The sequence below is a fragment of the Apus apus genome, chromosome 17 (genome assembly GCF_020740795.1).
Source record: "Apus apus isolate bApuApu2 chromosome 17, bApuApu2.pri.cur, whole genome shotgun sequence".
In the NCBI taxonomy this organism is placed as follows: Eukaryota; Metazoa; Chordata; class Aves; order Apodiformes; family Apodidae; genus Apus; species Apus apus.
Genome location: NC_067298.1, coordinates 11,763,952 through 11,782,114, shown reverse-complemented (window position 1 = coordinate 11,782,114; position 18,163 = coordinate 11,763,952). Strand labels below are relative to the sequence as shown.

Genomic DNA, 18,163 nt, shown 5'->3' with positions numbered 1-18,163 from the left:
CTGAGCACCAGCTCTGAGCCTGAGTTGCCTTTCTAGAAATTCCCTCTGTTCTTTTCAAAGGCTGCGGGTGAGTGAGGGATTGTGTTGGTGCAGTTCTGCCTTCAAGTGGGTTTTTTTTCATTATGCTCAGATGTATAAAAAATGTCATTGGTTTTTTTTTTCTTCATGACTGCGTCATGAGTGAGGTGGTTATCAGAGACACTGGAAAATCTGATGGGTACCCTCTTGCTCTGCCTTTCTCTCCCTTTCCTTTTACTCTCTTTCAAGAGCTTTACAAGAAATGGAGCCGTTCCCGTTTCCCATTGGTCCTTATGTAACTTCCAGCACAGAACCAGTGTGGGAGGCAGAGCTCTGCGCAGACCTTGGGTGACATTACCTGCCTGCTTCGGCAGCTGGGGAGGATTTTTTTCCTCTTACAGCTTTACAGCACTTTGTCTCTCTCCCTCTCTTGCTCTTTCTCCTTCCCCCTCCTCTATTTCTTTTGTGGTAACAGAAGTTTCCAAGATGAGCAAAACCACAACCTAAATGGTCAGAAGCATGGAGAAGACAGAGCAGTGTTTTGTCACCATCCTTTATGGTTGGGAGGCCCTGCCCTCCCCCAAGCAGAGGCTTACTTTATTGTGTATTAACCTTTTCTTTATTTAAATATGGAAATGAGAGCTTCTGGGCTCCTGCCCACTGTCCTTACCTGTTCCTTCATGTTGTAGTCTTTGGGTTCTACCCTCAGCTGGCACAGACCAGACAAGACAGATCAGCAGCCTTTGACTCAACTGTGTCTTGACAGTTGTTACTGCTCACTCAGATCATCAACTTCCTCATTTTTCCTGGGTGGATTCAGTATTGTTGTGTCCTTGTCAGACCCTGTGTCTCCCCTGTCTTGGCAGGATTGGGATCAGCTGTAGGAGCCTGGTGTGTAGGTGGCCCCAGCCAAGGGCAGCACTGTCCAAGTGCTGCTGTCGTAAAGATTTGTGTGATTTCTGTGGGAAACTGTGAGCAGACAGTGCTTGGAAAATGATGTCAGCTGAGGAGAGACCCTTTCCTTTGCTGGTCAGGTGAGGGGCTGGAGTTGAGTCATTGCCTTGGCATTTCTCAGAGTGCTTTGTCTTTTTTTTCTGGCAGAAGAAAGATTCCCTTGGCCAACACAGACAAGCACATGAAGTGCAGCCTGTGTACTCCTGGAGCTTATTACCATGCACTGCTTGTGTCCTTCAGCCAGAGTTCAAAACTGGACTGTCCAAGTCTATTTTCTGTGGGTTTGAGTATCAGGTGTAGCAGCTATCCAAGGTGAGAGGCTGCTTGTTGACCAAAGAGCCCTTTCTTCCTCAGTTAACACTTTATATTTAGATGCCTCCAGAAGCACAAAAGGAAATGCAGTAACAGCTTGATCTGTCATTTACCATTAATTGTGACTCATCTGAAATCCCTATTTTAGTTCCTTTTTTTGTTAGTACAACCACTTTAATATGGACCAAATGGCTCAACTCCCAAACAACGGTGCTACAACTATTAGACACTGTGAGGGCTAAAGAAAAGAATAACAAATTCAATAATTGCCTAAAAGCAGCAAAATAAAATGTTCACAGAATTTTGTGACTTGTTGCAAATGCTTATTAATTTGATTTGTACTTTGAATCTGTCAGTCCCTTCTGCTGAAATACCAAATGGCAGATATTCTCTTTAGATAACAAATTGGCCATTGAGGAGTTGATACAAATGTCAGTGGGAAAGGCTTTCTGCTTCTGAAAGGTACAGGTCCTAAAGCTTCATTTTTACCATCTAGACATTTAGTAAACTGGTAGAATATATAAAACCCTGGATGTTCGAGCTGAGTATTAATACTTAAAACAGCAATAAAAATAACCATAAAAATACAAGCCAGTAACAGTGGTTTTATACTGCTTAGAGTTTTAGCTCAGGAGCTCCAAAGACATTAGCTGATCTTCCATTTGGCCTTTTCAGTTTATTTGCTTCAGGAGCCTAGAAAACCTGCAGTTTAACTGAAGCTTATTTAGGGAGCCTTTAGTTTGCTTTCTCCCACTTTCAGTTTACAAGCTCTTGCAGAGTTCACAAAGGAGACAAAATGGAGACAAAATGCCCACGTAAGGTGTTTTTGAGCTCTTCTCTTGATGTTTTTGTAGATGTCATTGTGCTGTTTGGAGTTCTAATGAATTTTCTCACATAAGATCAAAGAGTTTGAGTTGATGGGTTGTCATGTGCTATGGGACTTTGTTTTTTGATATACTTTTTAAAATATTATTTTAGGTGTGAGTTTCAACAGTGTTTACACCCAGATTTGGAGAGTACTCCTTCACTTAGCTGCTGACCCCTATCCAGACGTCTCTGACTTGGCCATGAAAGTTCTCAACAGTATTGCCTACAAGGTATGCCTTCCTGTGTTGGTGTGTGTCCCTGAGGCTGTTGTCTGTTAATTCTTTTCATGCTTAGGCAAAGCATAGGTAAACTGAAGTGAGCAGACCCACGGAGGCTCTGGTAAGTGGTCCTAGTTCAGTCTGGATCTATTGCAGAAAGAAATTTTAATGTTTCAAGCTGATAAACACTCCTATGAACTCTTGGTCAGGTAAAGGAAATAAATGGGGGAGGGCCTGGGATTGTTTTAGGGTATAAATTAGGTACAGACCTCTGACAGAAGGTCTCATTTAGAAGTCTACTTATCTAGATCAGTCCCTGGGAGAAACCTCAAGTATACTTCATTAAATTGTCCGTTTGCAAACTGATTTAGATTATGCAAGTGGGACTGGCCTGCAGACTGAAGCCACAACGGCTCTCCAACCCAGGTGAACTAGTACATGTGAGTCAGCATGCAGACACCCCTGCCACTACTCACCTCTCCAACTCAGGCCTAACCCGCCTAAACCACCATCCTCATCTCATCCCATTCTCCAAGGGTGACAGGATGTCCCTGGAGGCCATCACTGCTGATTCTGAACCGCCAGCCTGGGGAGCTGTAGAAGCACCCTCACCTTCCACCTGGAACAAAGCACCAGGCCACCCCAGAACATCTTCTCACCAGCTGCCTTCCCCTCTCTGCCCCATGGTGTGGGGAAGCTCTCTGACCCAGCCCTTCCCACCTGCTTCCCAGTTGCTGTAGCATCCAGACCATGAGCCATTGCAATGCAAGGTGACGTCTCTTACTGGTGACTTCTGGTGAATAATCCTAAAGCTCCAGACTTAGGCTTCTAAGCTAAAGTGGCAGTAAGAGATGCCAGCATTGTGCACTACCATCTCAATGCCTTAGAGCTTTATTGCTTTGAAATCTGATTTGCAGTTGAGAAAATAGTTACTTTTTTTCAACTACTCTTTGTTTAGAGTATCCATGTCAGTGAAGTCTGGGGTTTGGGACAGAGAATTACTTTGGCAGTGGTGGCAACAGGGTCAGCTCTGCCCTGATGATTGAGGTGTAAAGCAAGTCACTGCCAGGCTGGAGATGGCCAGACTAAGGTGGATATGAAGAGGTGACAGATTTCCCTCTTTGCTCACCATGCATGAAACTAGGTTGGTTTTGTGTTTTGGAAGGCTTTTCAGAAAGTGGAATGTTACTCCTACTGTAGGATTAAAAGATATATAGAAGGGAACTGGATCTGCTTTTCCTGTATTAAGTATGTTTTCAGGACTCACTCCCTGGCTGGTGGACAGAGATATGTGGATATTAATAAAGCTGCTGCTGCAGATTTCTTCACTAGTGCTGCTGTGGGGCTGCTCAGCCAGCAGGAATATTGATCATTATCTTGTGTTATCTGTAGTGAATGTTATGACCAATGTGGTAAATTCTCTGTTGATTGTGGCAAGTTTGGACCTAAATGTCTTGGTACTGAATGGAGTCCAAAAACTCCAGTGGATGGGTGTCCTGCACCTCTCTCTCTCTCTGCTGCTCAGGCAGCTGCTCTGTCCATGGCTTTCTAAGGCAGTGGCTGTTCAAATGGTTTTGCAAAATAATAAAAGAAACATTCCCATTTACAAAGGTTTGTACCTGGGGATGCTTCAGTGAAGCAAACGTATTTGTTCTTTGCCTTTGCCCTAAGATCCATAAGGAAAGTATTTAACTAAGCAGCTTGGGCAGCTGCCTGCATGGTGGGCTAAGTGCTGTGCACTGCTCATACTGTGGGCTTTGCTTGTGCCAGTGCCACCTGGCTTAGGTAGCTTCTAAAAAGCCTTTTTTTTTTTTTTAATTAAAAAAACCCACAACCCTATTAAGAACCCATCAAAAAGGAAGTTAAGGCTTCAGATTCTGGGTTATGATCTGGCCTTTATTCATGTCATTATGGACAAAGCTCCCACTGTGAGCTCTGCTGCCAGGATTTCCAGCCTGAGCTCCGTGTACTCTGCTGGTGGGAGCTCAGATTGCAGGAGTTGTCTGATATGTAATGCAAACTAGTAACAATTATATTTTTGCTAACTGTATCTTGAGATGTTTGCCTGGTGCTAATCAAGCTCAGTTGGATGTGAAAGGGAGCAGCCTGGATGCTGCCGACAGGCCCTTTGGTCCTCCTGAGTGTGTGCAAGCAGCACATTTCCCATTTTGTTGCTTGAATTTTTCACTGAATAAAAGCAAAAGTTGATTATCTTGCTTAAACAAAAATACTGCTTCAGGTGAAGCACTTAAATATGCTAGGGATTAAACCCTTTTGTGCTGAGTAATGCAAAATTGAGGGAACAAGAGGCTTCATTTTGGAACTTGGACAGCAGAAGTGTCCTGACATGAACACAACTGAACAAAACAGGCAGGTTGTGTGACGTGAGATGAGTCCTGTTCATGTTTTCTAATGGAGCCACGAGTGTAGATCTTTGTCTGCTGCAGAGCTCCAGGGGTCTTTAAATAGGGAGAAGTCTTTCTGAGCAGCCGATGAGTAGGTTGCACAGACGTGCAGGCTTCCTGGGTGGGAATGTGCTGTTGGGTTCCATGGGCTGGTGAGACCTCCCTGGCTCTCACACAGGCTGTGCCGTGTTGTCATTTATATTTGTGATAATGGTGGGAATGGTACAACTCTCATTCCCAGCCTGATCTTCTAAAAAATCCCAAACATGCTTTTTGCCTGTACCAAAACAAACAAAAAGGACCCAGTAAGCAATGCTGGCCTTTTGAGACTTTGAAATCACAATTAATTAAATGGAGTTTGCTTCCTCCCAGGTTACTTCATCCAGCTGTTTTTAATGGAAGGCTGGAGGCTGAGTTATCCCAGGAGTTATTCCTCTACAACCTCTCTCTATGGTTCAGGCTTTTTTGTGCATAACCAAGTAATTCTGACAGTGTGCTCTTTTTTTTTTTTTTTTAATTTTTAACCTGGAGTTAATTTGCAAAATTATGAATTATCATCTCCCTTCCTGAAAATAGATGGTTTGACTGGCAGAGGGGCAAATCCCCAGGAAACAGGGAGCTGCTGCCTCCAGCTGAACACACTGACATGTCCCTGAACTGCAGCCCTTGCTCTGCCTGCTGCCTTTGGAAAAGAAATTGCTTTTTTATTTTTCCCAGGGAAAGGAGAGCTGCCTGCCATGCTCATCTCTCTGTCTACCCCTTCAGCAAATTATCATTAGCTGACCTTGTCCCTCTGCTGTGAAACAAGGTGACCTGACCCATTTCAGGTGACTGACACCTGACTGCAAGAATCTTAAAACTGAGCCTTCTGTGACTAATTAAAATAAGTTATGAATAATAACATGTCACTAGTTGCTAAATTGTTTCTGCTTTCATTCTGTTCTCATGGTGTGATCATCTGCCCCAGCCCCATGCAGTGACATCTGCTCTCTGTAGACCCCATGGCATTCCTGGGTGATGGAGAGATGGATGCCTTTAGGACCTTCCCACCCCCTGCTGACAAGGAGGAAAATAACACAGAAGTTGAGTGTCTGATAAGAGGCCAGCTTGGAGGCAGCCAGGCTAACTGGGGTCGTGGCACTTGTCCTCCCAACCAGAGTGATCTGGTGCTTGCCGTGTGTAGGAGTGCTGGGTGGTCATGGTCATCACTGCTCCTCAGCTTCAGAGCCCAACAAACGGTGCTCAGGAGGACTTGGACCCAGCGAGGGGGGTGGAAACCTCACTGGGTGGTTTGAGGAAGAGGGAAGTGGAGATCATGTCCAAAGACCTTTTGGCTCCTGTAAGGAGAGGGCAGCATGTCTCCCAAGCATGAGTGCCTCACGTTTCCCTCTGCAGCAGACACGTGTGGGCTTTGACTGCAAAGTCTTGTTCACCATAGTTGTTGGTTCTGCGTTTGCTTATAACAGGCTTGTTAGCTGGCTGGGCTCCAGGAGACTGTGTAGGCAGCTCTTGCTTTCTGCCTGCTCTCTGTTTCTGTAGCTGCTGGTCCTACCTTGCTTAGCTTGGGTTCAGCTGGATAGGAGCCCAGTGTTGTCACCCGAGAGCCTGGCTGGCTCTTGCGCTGTGAGATGGGGATTTTTGTAGTGTCCAGAGGGGCCTGGGGGACAGCTCCATTTGTCCCCCCAGGTTTTTTGTGCCAGTCTGGGGCTTCCTTTAAAAGTGATTTCAGTATGCGAAAGATTTCAACCATTTCACAGAAGGCAGGGTAATGGGGAAGAAGAGGAAAGGAGTCTGTAAGCCATGGAGGACTTCTCCCCTTCTCCAGAGGCTTGTTTGCAGGGTGTGAGCAGTGCTTGGCCTGGAGGGGCATGAGATGCTGGTGCAGCTGGTGGCTTCTTGCTGCCTTTCCCTGGCTGGTGCTTCAGGCCTTCCCCAGGAGAAAGGACAATAATTTCTTAGGATCTTTCAGAAACGGTTCTCTCCCCCTGGGTCCTGCTGGAAAGGGCATCCTCTGGCCAGCCCTGGAGAAGCTTGGCCCTCGCTAGGGGAGATGGAGGAGCAGCAGGAGGCAGTTTTAGGTGGCTGCTGCATTGATGAGGAGAATTCTGACTAGAATGTGAAGGGTGTCAGGGTGGGTGCTCAGGTAATGGTGTGGTGAGGAATGCAGTCCTGTGCTCGAGAGGGGGAGCCTGGTTGCTGAAGGGGAAGCCCTGGGCTCTGCAGCTAGTTTCCAGGTGCCAGTGCAGGTCGGAGGCTGCAGCGGGTGTAGGGAAAGGGCTTCTGTGTTAGTGAGAGCCAGTTCCCTGTAAGCAGCAGAAAGGTACTTTCTGGTAAGTGCTTTCTGACTAAAACACTAGTACAATCAACGTATGTGTTGGGAACTGCTCAGGGGCTTTTTTTCATACACATTTTTAAGCACACACACCGACAGTGTGACCCCCTGTAGCCCCAGGTGTGCAGTTGTGTTCATCACAAGCCAGTTGCTGCTCCCTGGCCTGGGCTGCTCAGGACTCTGCTCTGTTCCTTCTCTAGGCAACAGTGAACGCTCGTCCCCAGCGCATCCTCGACACCTCCTCACTGACCCAGTCTGCCCCTGCCAGCCCCACCAACAAGGGCATGCACATCCAGCAAGTGGGGTAAGCTCCAGCTGGGCCCTCCAGCACTTCCACCCTTAGGTTTTCGCTGCCTGTCACCTCGCTCAGGGGTTGGGTCATTTGGCTTTGTTTTGGTTTTGTAGAGGAAGCACAGCAGTGAAGTGTGTGGTGAGTAGGGTAATTCCCATGAGTAGGGGCAGTGGAGCAGGTACCACTGGTGCTGGTGGTGTCCTCTGCCCTCCATGTTTGGTGGGCAGAGAGGGAGCGTTGAGCTGCCTTCTGTTTGGGGCAAACCAGGTTGATTGTCAAAGGTGGAGAGCACGTCAGCACCACAGTTCACTGAGACATGTCAGGTTTCAGGGGACACATCAGTGGTTCAGCAAATGAGGGTGTCTCATGGCCAGTGCTATCTAAATCCTTTCCCTGTTTTTTGATCTTTAGAGGGTCACCTCCAACCACGAGTACAAGCAGCTCCAGCCTGACAAATGATGTGACAAAACAACCAGTCAGTCGGGACATGGCATCTGTGAGACCTGCCAATGTTGGCAACATGGGGGTGCAGTACACCCCCCACTCCCACCAGTTCCCCAGGACAAGGAAAATGTTTGACAAAGGGCCAGAGCAGGTAAAGAGGTTTTATTTTGTTACACATTCTGCTCTTTGTCTTTTATTTCTACATCTCTCTTGTTTGCTGTTAACTCCAGGTTGGCTTCCTCTAACCAATAATTTAAAAACATTGGTTTTTTCTTCAGGATAAATTTTGGTTTATGGCTTTTCAGAGGGCATTACTCACTTCTGCTGCTACTGAGAAGTGTTTAATCAGGGTTGATAGTTTATTCTCTCATAAACATTTGTCTACCTGAGTGATAATGCAGAGTCAGATCTGTGACCCTCAGATGCTTTTTCTCCATCCTCAGCCAAGCAGGGGCTGAGGAGCAAAAGGAGAGATTCCTCCTCCTGTGCCATACAAGCTGGCATTCTCCTCGAGAGACTGATAAGTGCTTCTGCAATGGAGTGTTCCCCTTTTTCCAGCAGCCTGTACCCACCCTGCTCTTGGCAGCCCTTCTCCACTGTGCATGAGGGAGGTTGTGAGCCCAGGAAGACCGAAGCTCAGTGCAGGTCACCCTGCTGGAAGAGAGCTGATAGTGAAGAGCTGAGGGGACCTCTGGGAGGACCAGCAGGGACTCCTCCCTCAGCACACAAGTGAGCCAGCCAGGGCTTTACATACACTTTAGCATTCTAAAGACAGTCATCGGGTACTGGGCATTTTTCCATTTACAGAAGCAGGAAGGACTGATGTGGTGCCAAGTGGAGCAATCAGTCGGATTTTGGTATGCACAAAGGATCCTCAGAGTCACCTTCAGATGAGTCATGTCAGATGAATGTGGTTGAATCCAAGCACCACGTGCTTGTGGCCATCACATGAAGACAGAGACAGTGCTCATCAATGGACAGTGTTCTTCAGGATTTGGCCATCTGGCAATAACTTCTGTCTGCTTCTCCCTCTTGACTTCAAACTGGTGTTTCTGCCTTTCTTCAGAGAGTGATCTCACAGCAAACCAAAAAAAACCCAAACAGAAAACATGTTGAAGCCTTAGCAGGAACACCTTGACTTCTCATGGGGATGGCAGCACTAGCCTGGGTCATACTTCTGAAAAACTGGATGAAACTTTGTTGAATGGAGCTGTCTTTCTGTTTTCTTTTTGTATGTCTTGTGCTTCATAACAAATACTCAGTCCCTTGATGTGAAGCTGTGTCCCACTGAGCTTTATCCTGATTCATCCTCCCTGCTCCACTGTTTCTCATGCCAGATGCTTGGGAGACAGTCAGAAAACTCATCATTTTGATGACACACTGATGCTTCAGCCCTGATGTGTGCAGTCGCTCAGTGATGTCTTGTGCTGTGCAGATGAGGGAATTTGCACATTTCAAAAGAGTTAATGTGATGACCATGATCTTAAAGCTAAATGTCAAAATTCCATATCCTTGGCAAGGTGTGTGAGTGTTTTTCTGCCTGGGGGTGTGTTGGAGGCAGTCTGGGTGCTGCTGGGTGTGCTCCTTGTAACTGCAGTTCTCTCTGCACAGACGGCTGACGACGCCGATGACACCGTTGGACACAAAAGTTTCATCTCGGCCACGGTGCAGACGGGCTTTTGTGACTGGAGTGCCAAGTATTTTGCTCAGCCAGTCATGAAGGTAATTCCTTGTTATCTCTGTCCATGCTTTCTGAATCCCAGCTCTGCAGCTCTTGAGAAGTGCTGCTGTCCCGAGCATGGACAAGTGGCTTTCCCAGCTCTTTTTCCCTTCCTTTTCCTTCAGCCTGGGAAGGGAAAGGAATGGACTTACTGGCATCGTGCTGCTCTAGGGAGCTGAGCGACCACGGTGCTTGGAAAGTAAGGGAGAAGAAATCATTGGAGGGAGCAGAAGAGTTAGTGACAGGAGGAACAGTGAGGTGTTACTGGGGAAAGAGTTTGGAACAAAAGCTCTGCACCCCAGGGAGCACCTGCAAGAAAGAATGGGAGAATGAGGAGAGGTTCTGTGGTTGCTCTGGATCCAGCAGTTTGGCACAGTTGCAGGTTGCATTGCAGAGCTGTTCCCTTGTGAATCTTGTGCTTATTTGTAAATTGAAAATTGCATTATGATAAAAATTGATTTTTAAACATAAATAAATGGAATCAGGAAGGTCCTTTATTCCAGAAAGGGCTGTAAGAGGCGAAAGGAGGAAAGATGCTGTTTTCTCTCTGACATTTGAGCTGAATTTCCTGGCTATGATGATGCTAAAACAGGCAGAGAAATGGTGGAAACTGCTGCCCTGGACAAAGTCCCCCAGAGGTAGCAGAACATGCCCTGCACTTGGAGCCAGGCTGGACACTGTGGTCTGTCTTCAGAGCTGTGCTGTGCTTCTAGGCACCTGTGTACACGCCTGGAACTTAAAAAGAGAAAGTGACAGTAACTGCTGGGGGGGCTTTGGAAGTGTTATTGTTGTATTTAAAAGCTGAAAAAAAAAAGTTATGGCAAAGGAGGGTAGTGATGAGAGACCTCCAGTGGGATCTCTGTAGCAGGGAGTGTGTTCTGATAGGTAAACTGGCTTTGAGAGACACACTGAAGCCTTGTCCCAGGGAAAAAACAAAGCAGAGCTCTTAAGAGGTGGGCAGAGATTGTCAGTGACTGGAAACAGAAACCGTGCATTTCCCAGAATCTTGTAGCCAAAGATCAGGTTTCAGTTTTAAGTATGAAATGAGAGGTAAATCTCACCTTGTTCTGAGAAAACCTCCAGGGGCCTTGGGAGCCCAGCAGCACCAACTGCAACAGAACTTCCAGGTTAATTTCTTGGAGGTGTTGCAATTTATGTCAATAATAATGTACAGTCTTTGTTAATGCCATTGCCTGAGCTACTTGGCAAGGTTGTTTATTATATCCAGCTACTGATATTTAAATCTTACTAATGAAGAAATGGTACATTTTATGGGCTGTCTCATCCAAGGGTTGCCCCTGGGCACTGCCCCTTCCAGTCTTTGGGCGTATTGAATTGTTTGCTGAGGTAATTGCCCCCAAGTTTAAGGATATCAGAAGACCAGGTACATGGCAGGTAGCTTCTGTGTAGCTTTGATTCCTCTAGAGAATCACCAGGAGGAAAGACTGGATGGTAAAGTGATTGCCTGACACTTCCTTAGCTGCTAGTGGAATTAACTGTCTGCTGGTATCATTACCAGAATAATTCATTAGGACAAATGTCTGCTCTGTGGGGCTTGTTCAAGCTTTAAACCAGGTTTTCCTCTCATCAAGGTGAGTTTTGGTATTTGGTTCAAGTCTAGAAGAGAGTACAAGAGGAGGAGGATGTTGTTCCATCTCATAGTTTGTATTAAAAACATTTGTCTGCTTTCTAAGGAAAGCTTTTCCCAGGGAAGAGGGGTGTCTTATTAGTAAAATAAATCACAGTGGGTAGGCAATGGAAGGCAGGTTCTGTGGGTACACAGGGAGTGTATGTGTGTGTGTTTAGAACTTCATTTGCATAAAACAGAGGAAATTACTTTATGAAGTATCTCTGTACTGATTCACAGAAGCCAGGGAGGGGGAGTCAGGGAGCTGGAGGCTCCCAGCACCCCAGCGAGTCCCAGCATGTGCCATGTCCCCTGGGGGCTGGGGGCTCTGCCTGCTCAGCTGCTCCCCTGGGAGGTGATGGGTCCTGTGAGTGTTCCCCAGGTGTTTGTTTTCCTTTGGAAATGCCCCCTGCCTGGCGTTGAGTCTTCTGAGCACTGGCTGTCCTCAGCAGCAACATTTTAGGAGAAGCTGGAGTAAGAGGAAACTGTGTGTTCCAGTAACACAAGGAAGGGAATTGATTTCCCCATTACTTCTCTAAGCAGCTTTCAAAGAACGTAGAGGGTTTCTGCAGAAAACCCTGAGTGTTACTCTGGACTGACAGGGAATTCTCTGTAATTTTGTAATTGGAGTGGGTGGGATGTGTGCCAGGGATGGGGAGAAGTCTTTCTACAAGAACTTCCTTTGGCGTTTCTGGTGTAACCAAGCAGGACTGGCCATCCAGGGACTCAGGGCTGGGTTCTGTAGAGTGCTCCTTTCCCAGAACTGCTGTTCCTGCAGTGTCAAGGAACAAACAGCCCTGGCTGGTGGCTGCTGTCTTGTGGGAACTTCAGCCTCATGAAGAACTGATGGAGAAAGATGGTGGTGGTGGTGAATTCCAGTGCTTCATTTGGAGGTGCTGCCTATCATCATAAACAGGGAAACACAAGGCAACTATTCCTGTAATGAATAAACATAAAACGACTGTGAGTGCATCTTAGTCATATTTAATTTATGAGTTTAGTTTTGCTTCATGGACTTTGCTCTGAGAATGCTTTCACTGGAAAGATTGAGGGATTAATTTCCAGTGTAAATCACTGGCTCAGTTTCAAGCCATCATGCTGAATTTGATTTATTGATTATCTAATCAAATAAATGGAGAAAGAAAATACTGCATTATGAATTCTCAATGTGCCAGGGAAAACAGCTACCTACCCCAGCTCTGATCTCTACAAAAGTCTTTCCTTTTCCTGAAAACTCCTATGGCAAGAGGCTGTTCTGGTAACCACGGGCGGTCTTGGCCGGAGAGGCACAGGAAAGCCTGGCTGCCAGCTGTCAGGAAGCCTGAGTCAAGGGGAGCGGGAGCCAGCATCTGTCATTTCCAGGACTGGCAGAACATGCAGGAGCTGGTAAGGATCCTGGAAGGTGAGAATTACATAAGAAATCCTTCCTCATAAGTCCCTGCCTTCGCTTCAGCGCTGTGGCTTGGCTGTTGTTCAAAGTCCTGGTGGAAAAGTGAGCTTTCCCTGCAATTGCTGTAGAGACAGTAACCAGGGAGAAACTGGGTTGACTTCTGGAGCCACCTGTTGAGCCTGCCCTGGATTCTGGCTTCCATGTCGAGAGGGAGAGACAGAGTGTGAAGGAAGAAGAACTCTGCTGGCTTTCAAGTGACTCTGCGTGGAGGAACTCTGGGAACTGTGACCCTGTCTGGCACCAAACCCATCTCACTGCTGGGGCAGAACCTGTCCTGGTGAGCCTGGGAGGACAGGCAGTCACCACCCAGCACGTCCAGTAGGGTGTCTGCTGGTCTCCACCAACTGCTGTGGCTGCCCTGCCCTGAGCACTGCCTTTGTGTCACTGTACCTCCTGGCTGGCAGCCTGCACACTCTGAGTTCCACTCTGCAGTCCCTGGCACTGAGCGTGTGTCCCAGCCTGGTGCCACCTGCGGGACACTGGGCTGTGTGTCCAGGGACCATGCCCTGAGAGATCTCCTTACAGGAGGAATCTTTATCACTGATAGCAGATGATGAAAGCAACTGCCTGCTCAGCCTCCTTGGAAGACTTGAGTTATTTTTCTTCAGACCTGAGAAGCCCAGAAGCTCTTTAATCTGATATTCTTTATCTGCTGGAATGAAGAGTGCTTTGCTCAGCCCTGCAGCTGCCTGCTTCTTGGTCCTGGGCTCTGGAAGCTGCTAGGTGCCTGTAGGAGGATTTACCATTCTACTCCTTCCCTCCTCTTCCTTTGGCCTTTTAGGTCTGCCTTTAATTTATTCCCAGAGAGACTGGGTTTTCATTAAGGTGTAATATCTCAGCTCTCAAATCTCCTTTGATGTATTTTATCTTAGGTTTGTTTATTGCTTTGCATGATCAGTCATTTGTCATTGCCTTTCTAATGGCTGTTGTATTCCTGAAAAATTGGAATAGTAGTGGGGTTTTTTTGTTTGTTGGGGTTTTTTTTGCCAGAAGGGAAGATGGAGGGTGGGTTTCCTATTTTTTATTTGCTTTAAAGAAGCAGAAATTCCACTCAGTAATAGTTGCTTTCCCAGGTGTGGTGCATTTTGCAGAGTATATAACAGTGACAGACAATTTAAGGACTTCCAGGAAAATTAACTATGTGTTTGTGGGGAATGAGGAAGGAGCAAAAGGACTTTGTGTTTTATGTCTCCTTTCTCCAAGAGTTACTCCTGTTGGAAGAGCCATCATTTCCTTTAGCAAAAGAAGCTGGATTAAAGTCCTGTAGCTCAGCTCCTTCATTGATCCAATGATGTTTCCAGAGCAGTGGTGTTACTAGCCCTGGATAATTTTATTTAATGCTTAAAAAGACATATCATACCCAATTCCTGCAGTGTTTTAGGGGTGAGATCATATAGAATCATCCTGAGTCTATCATCATATGATTCTATTCCTTTTGATCCTGTGCTTTGACAAAGGGCAGGAACACCCATGCTCTGCCAGTCGCTCAGAGCAGCACCTCAACTTCTCCAGTCCCTGGCAGGAGCTGCAGGCAGTGCTAGTGCTGAGCCCAGAGCTGCCCTGTGGCCACAGGACACGTTCTGTGGGAAATCCAGAGCACTGCCCCAAAGCCTGGGCCAGGAGGTGTCAATAAATACAATCAAGACCATAACCTAGCTCAGAGGGGCTGGGTGCTACTCCAGGTCACACTCTGATTTTGGGTGGAAGTTTGAGTGTGATCAACCCAAGGTGACACAGGGGCATCATTTTCTGGTGATCAATTCTGATGTGGGAAACTGAAACAGTTGCTGTTAGTGGTAAATGGGATGTTGGGAACTTGAGCATCTCGGGGATTTGAAAATAATGTCTTTTTTGGCCTGCAGTCATCTATTAGCAAGCAAGGAAAGATCTTAATGTATGCTGAGCTTTATGTCTGTATCAAAGCTGTGTTTTCTGATCTCAGAATTGCTACGTGATGCTTTGCAGCTGAAAGTGTTAAGCAGAGCAACCTGTACTGCACTGACCTCGGGAGGAAAGGAGTGAGGGACCCTGGGGGTGCGGTGAAAGGAGGTTCCTCACCAACCTGTCCCATGCAGTACAGGGGTGAGTGATTTGGGTGTGCATGGCTGCTCAGAGACCCCTTGTCATTCACTTTGGATAAATGCCTATGACTTAAAAACAAAACAAAATAGAGGACAGCAAAATGAGAAGAGATTAGAGATGATGAGCAAGATTTAGATCAGAAAGATGCTCAAGTATCTAATAACCCATCATCCCAAGAGTTCTTCCCTTTACTGCCTGAAGCTGGAGACCCTAAAGAATTTATGGCATAGTCTGATGTGTGTTGCCAAGGGAATTCATGGAGTTTTGATGGTCACTGTTGTTTCATGTTGTGAATATGTTGATATCCTGAAAGATCCCAGAAGAGCATGACCTGGAGAGCCAGATCCGCAAGGAGAGAGAGTGGCGGTTCCTGCGCAATGCCCGGGTCAGGAAGCAAGCCCAGAAGATCATCCAGAAAGGTGAGCGATTCCACTCTTCCCAAGCTGTAGGTAGCTTCCCTGAGCTCCAAGCACTGTCCTTAGCCAAGATGCTGAACTGTAAAGCTCCAGTGAATGTCCCATGCTGGCCCTCAGCCTGGGAAGGGGCCCCTACGCTTGCTCCTCTTGGTGGGGCTGTGCTGCTGGGGGGGTTCACTAATGGTCACTCCCCTTTCCATGTTCAGCTGCTGCTTTTCTTTGCCAGATCAGGAAGGGGACCTTAAAATGTCAAATGTCTGCCTGTCCCTTGGAAAACACACCCAGAGCACTGTGTGAGAGAATGAGGTGTGGGTGACAGGCAGGATGCTCGGCCAGGCTGGCTCACCCACCCAAGAGCACCGATTCCTTTGAGAGAGGAGAGAGCTCTTCCTGAGGGCAGGCTTCCCCCTGACAGGAGCTGACAGAGCATCCTATTTCCAATGCAGGAGTTTGTTCCCAAGCCCTCTGGGCTGCTGGGCAGCAGCTCCTCTGCTGTGTTCCACACAGAGCCAGAGCAGCCAGCGTGGAATCGATAATCCACAGACCCTGAGCGGACCTTATTGATTTACTATTTGGGCTTTTCCTCCCTGCTCTGCACAGTTTGGGCGGATGCTGGAAGTTGTTTTTAAGGGGACAGAAGGCAGACTGGTGTAGGATGAGACTCAGAGCTGCAGCCTGGCTGAGGAGGCTCAGGCAGTGTGGATGTGTGTTAGAAACCATCTGGTCGCCTGGTGATGGCAAACCAGCCCCACCAAGCTGCTGGACGTGTCCTTGTTTGCTCAGCAGAGATCTCAGCCGTGTCTTCCATATTCCCTTCCCTGCTGAACCCTGTACATGATTTCTTACTTCCTATATCCCATCATATTTGTAAGGCTTGTCTGAATGGCTTTATGTGTGCCTACACATCTTCTCTAACAGGCCTCAGTTTCCCGTTTCAGTGCCCCAAAAGGTGGTGCTGGCAGTTGTGACTCTCTGTGCCTCCCCCAGGCAGTGGTTGGGCTACAGCTCGTTTAGCACTGGAATTTATTCAAATATACTGGAACCCCATTATGTTTTCTCAGGAATTTGCATGCTTAAATTATTCCTGTGTGTGCCTGGAACAGCAGAGGCTGAGGAGTGGTTTTTATGGAGCCCTTCTCTGGGGATCCTCCCGGCAGCATTCCCGGGGCAGAGCTGTGTGCATGGGGACTGTTCCTCCCCTGGGATGCTCACCAAGGCACGCCGGGTTGGAAATAATAATTTGCTGAATGAAGAACTGCCCAAGGCTCTGCCTCCTGCTGTACCTGGTTGTCTGGAGGTTTGCTGGGCTGGTGTCAGTACAATGGGCAACTTAGTATCATGAAACTGCAGAATATCATAAACCAGAGTAACGCAGAAATGAAGCTGGAGCCCAGGAGGTGGCTTGGGAGATCTTTTTGAATGCAAAGAAGGGGATTTTTCATGCTCACCTGAGGAAGTTAAATCATCTTCTAGACAGTGTTCATAGCTGGTTGCTTGACCCGAGCAACTCCAGTGCCAGTGCTCATTAAAAAAAAATGAAAAAGTGAAATATTAAAAAGAATTAAAATAGACTTACAATCTTTTAATGAAAATGAGATTGAATGGGTGCATTCTGAAACAAAGTGAGTCAATGTCTCCTTTGGGCTTATGGTTTTGATGAATTCATACTGTGCCAAAAAATGGCAGTGTCAGGGGTACCAAAACTGTTCATTAACAGCAAACTGTTCTGAAGAAAAGTTGGGAAAGGCCTTTAACCATTATTTTTGTGTCTCCTGGAAAATATATTTTTCACTTGCAAATTAACCTAAAATTGAAAATAACTTTCATGGAAGCCTAAACAAATAAACCAGGAGCTAAAATTAAACGCTGCTTTAAGTTGAAAAAAAAAATTGAAAAAATAATAGTGATTTTTCTGTCAACATAAAGTGGTGCTTCTCATGGGTTGGTTTGCTTGCTTGCCCTGTTCTCTTCCGTTGCCAAAGTAAAGGCCCCTGGTTGTTACTGCAGTTTTTAGTTTGTACCTTAAGACATGAGGCAGGCAGCACGGAGGAGCTGGGACTGTCAGATGAGTGTGAATAACTGGGGACAGAAAATGTTCTGGGAGGACAAAAGTGTTGGGGTTTGCAGGTGAGGTCTGGGGGGAAGGGGAGAGCGGTGGCACTGGAAGCTTGAGGGGTCAGAGCCTCGTCCCTCGGGCAGGATGTCCCAGACATTGAGCTCTGGCTGCCTCTGTCCCCCCGCAGGCATTTCCCGGCTGGATGATCAGATCTTCCTCAACAGGAACCCAGGGGTCCCCTCAGTGGTGAAGTTCCACCCCTTCACGCCCTGCATTGCGGTGGCCGACAAGGACAGCATCTGGTAGGAGCTCCTGCGGGTGGCACTGCCCTGTCCTGCTGCTTTTCTTGTCCCTGCTCCCTCCCTGCCCATCCATCCCTCTTCCAGAGCAGGGTCCTCCCGGGGTTCCTAGCCTGGCACCAGGTCCTTAGCTGTGCTGGCTCAGAGGGCTGCCAGGGGGTCCTGACACTTGCAGGAGTTACAGCTGGGATTTTATCCATCTGCTTTTGCAGGAGTTCAACGTCATTATTAATAAAATGCTGCTGATACCAAAGGAGAAAAACAGGTCACAGTGGCATCCACTGTGTATAATTTTTAGCTTTGCTCTAATGAGTGGATGTCTTATAGCTCACACGGAGAACCAAAAACTAATAGGATATTTTTTTCCTCCCCCAGTTTCTGGGACTGGGAGAAAGGGGAAAAGTTGGACTATTTCCACAACGGGAACCCTCGATACACCAGGATCACAGCAATGGAATACCTGAATGGGCAGGACTGCTCCCTGCTGCTGACTGCCACAGGTAAAGAGCAGCTTTTCCCACGTACGAGGCAGCACTGGGGGGGCTTCCTGGAACTGGAACTGGAGCTGTTCTGGTCCTCTTGTTCTCCACTCTATGGATCTGGCCCAGCCTGACCCTTCCCTGCCTGGTACCTGCTCCCAGCTAGCTCCAGCATCAAACCTGAGAGTTGTT

At 47.2% G+C, this 18,163-nt stretch overlaps 1 protein-coding gene across 3 annotated transcripts in view; it reads left to right on the top strand.

Moving 5' to 3' along the window:
* The window catches only part of RPTOR (regulatory associated protein of MTOR complex 1), a 127,721-nt gene that overhangs the window by 88,763 nt on the left and 20,795 nt on the right, over positions 1-18,163 (top strand). For all 3 annotated transcript variants that reach the window (XM_051635129.1, XM_051635128.1, XM_051635127.1), the window contains 7 exons: positions 2,263-2,381; positions 7,307-7,410; positions 7,810-7,993; positions 9,454-9,564; positions 15,035-15,140; positions 17,381-17,495; positions 17,868-17,992. In XM_051635129.1, coding sequence (XP_051491089.1) covers positions 2,263-2,381; positions 7,307-7,410; positions 7,810-7,993; positions 9,454-9,564; positions 15,035-15,140; positions 17,381-17,495; positions 17,868-17,992 — 864 coding nt within the window. The remainder of the gene's footprint in view (positions 1-2,262; positions 2,382-7,306; positions 7,411-7,809; positions 7,994-9,453; positions 9,565-15,034; positions 15,141-17,380; positions 17,496-17,867; positions 17,993-18,163) is intronic.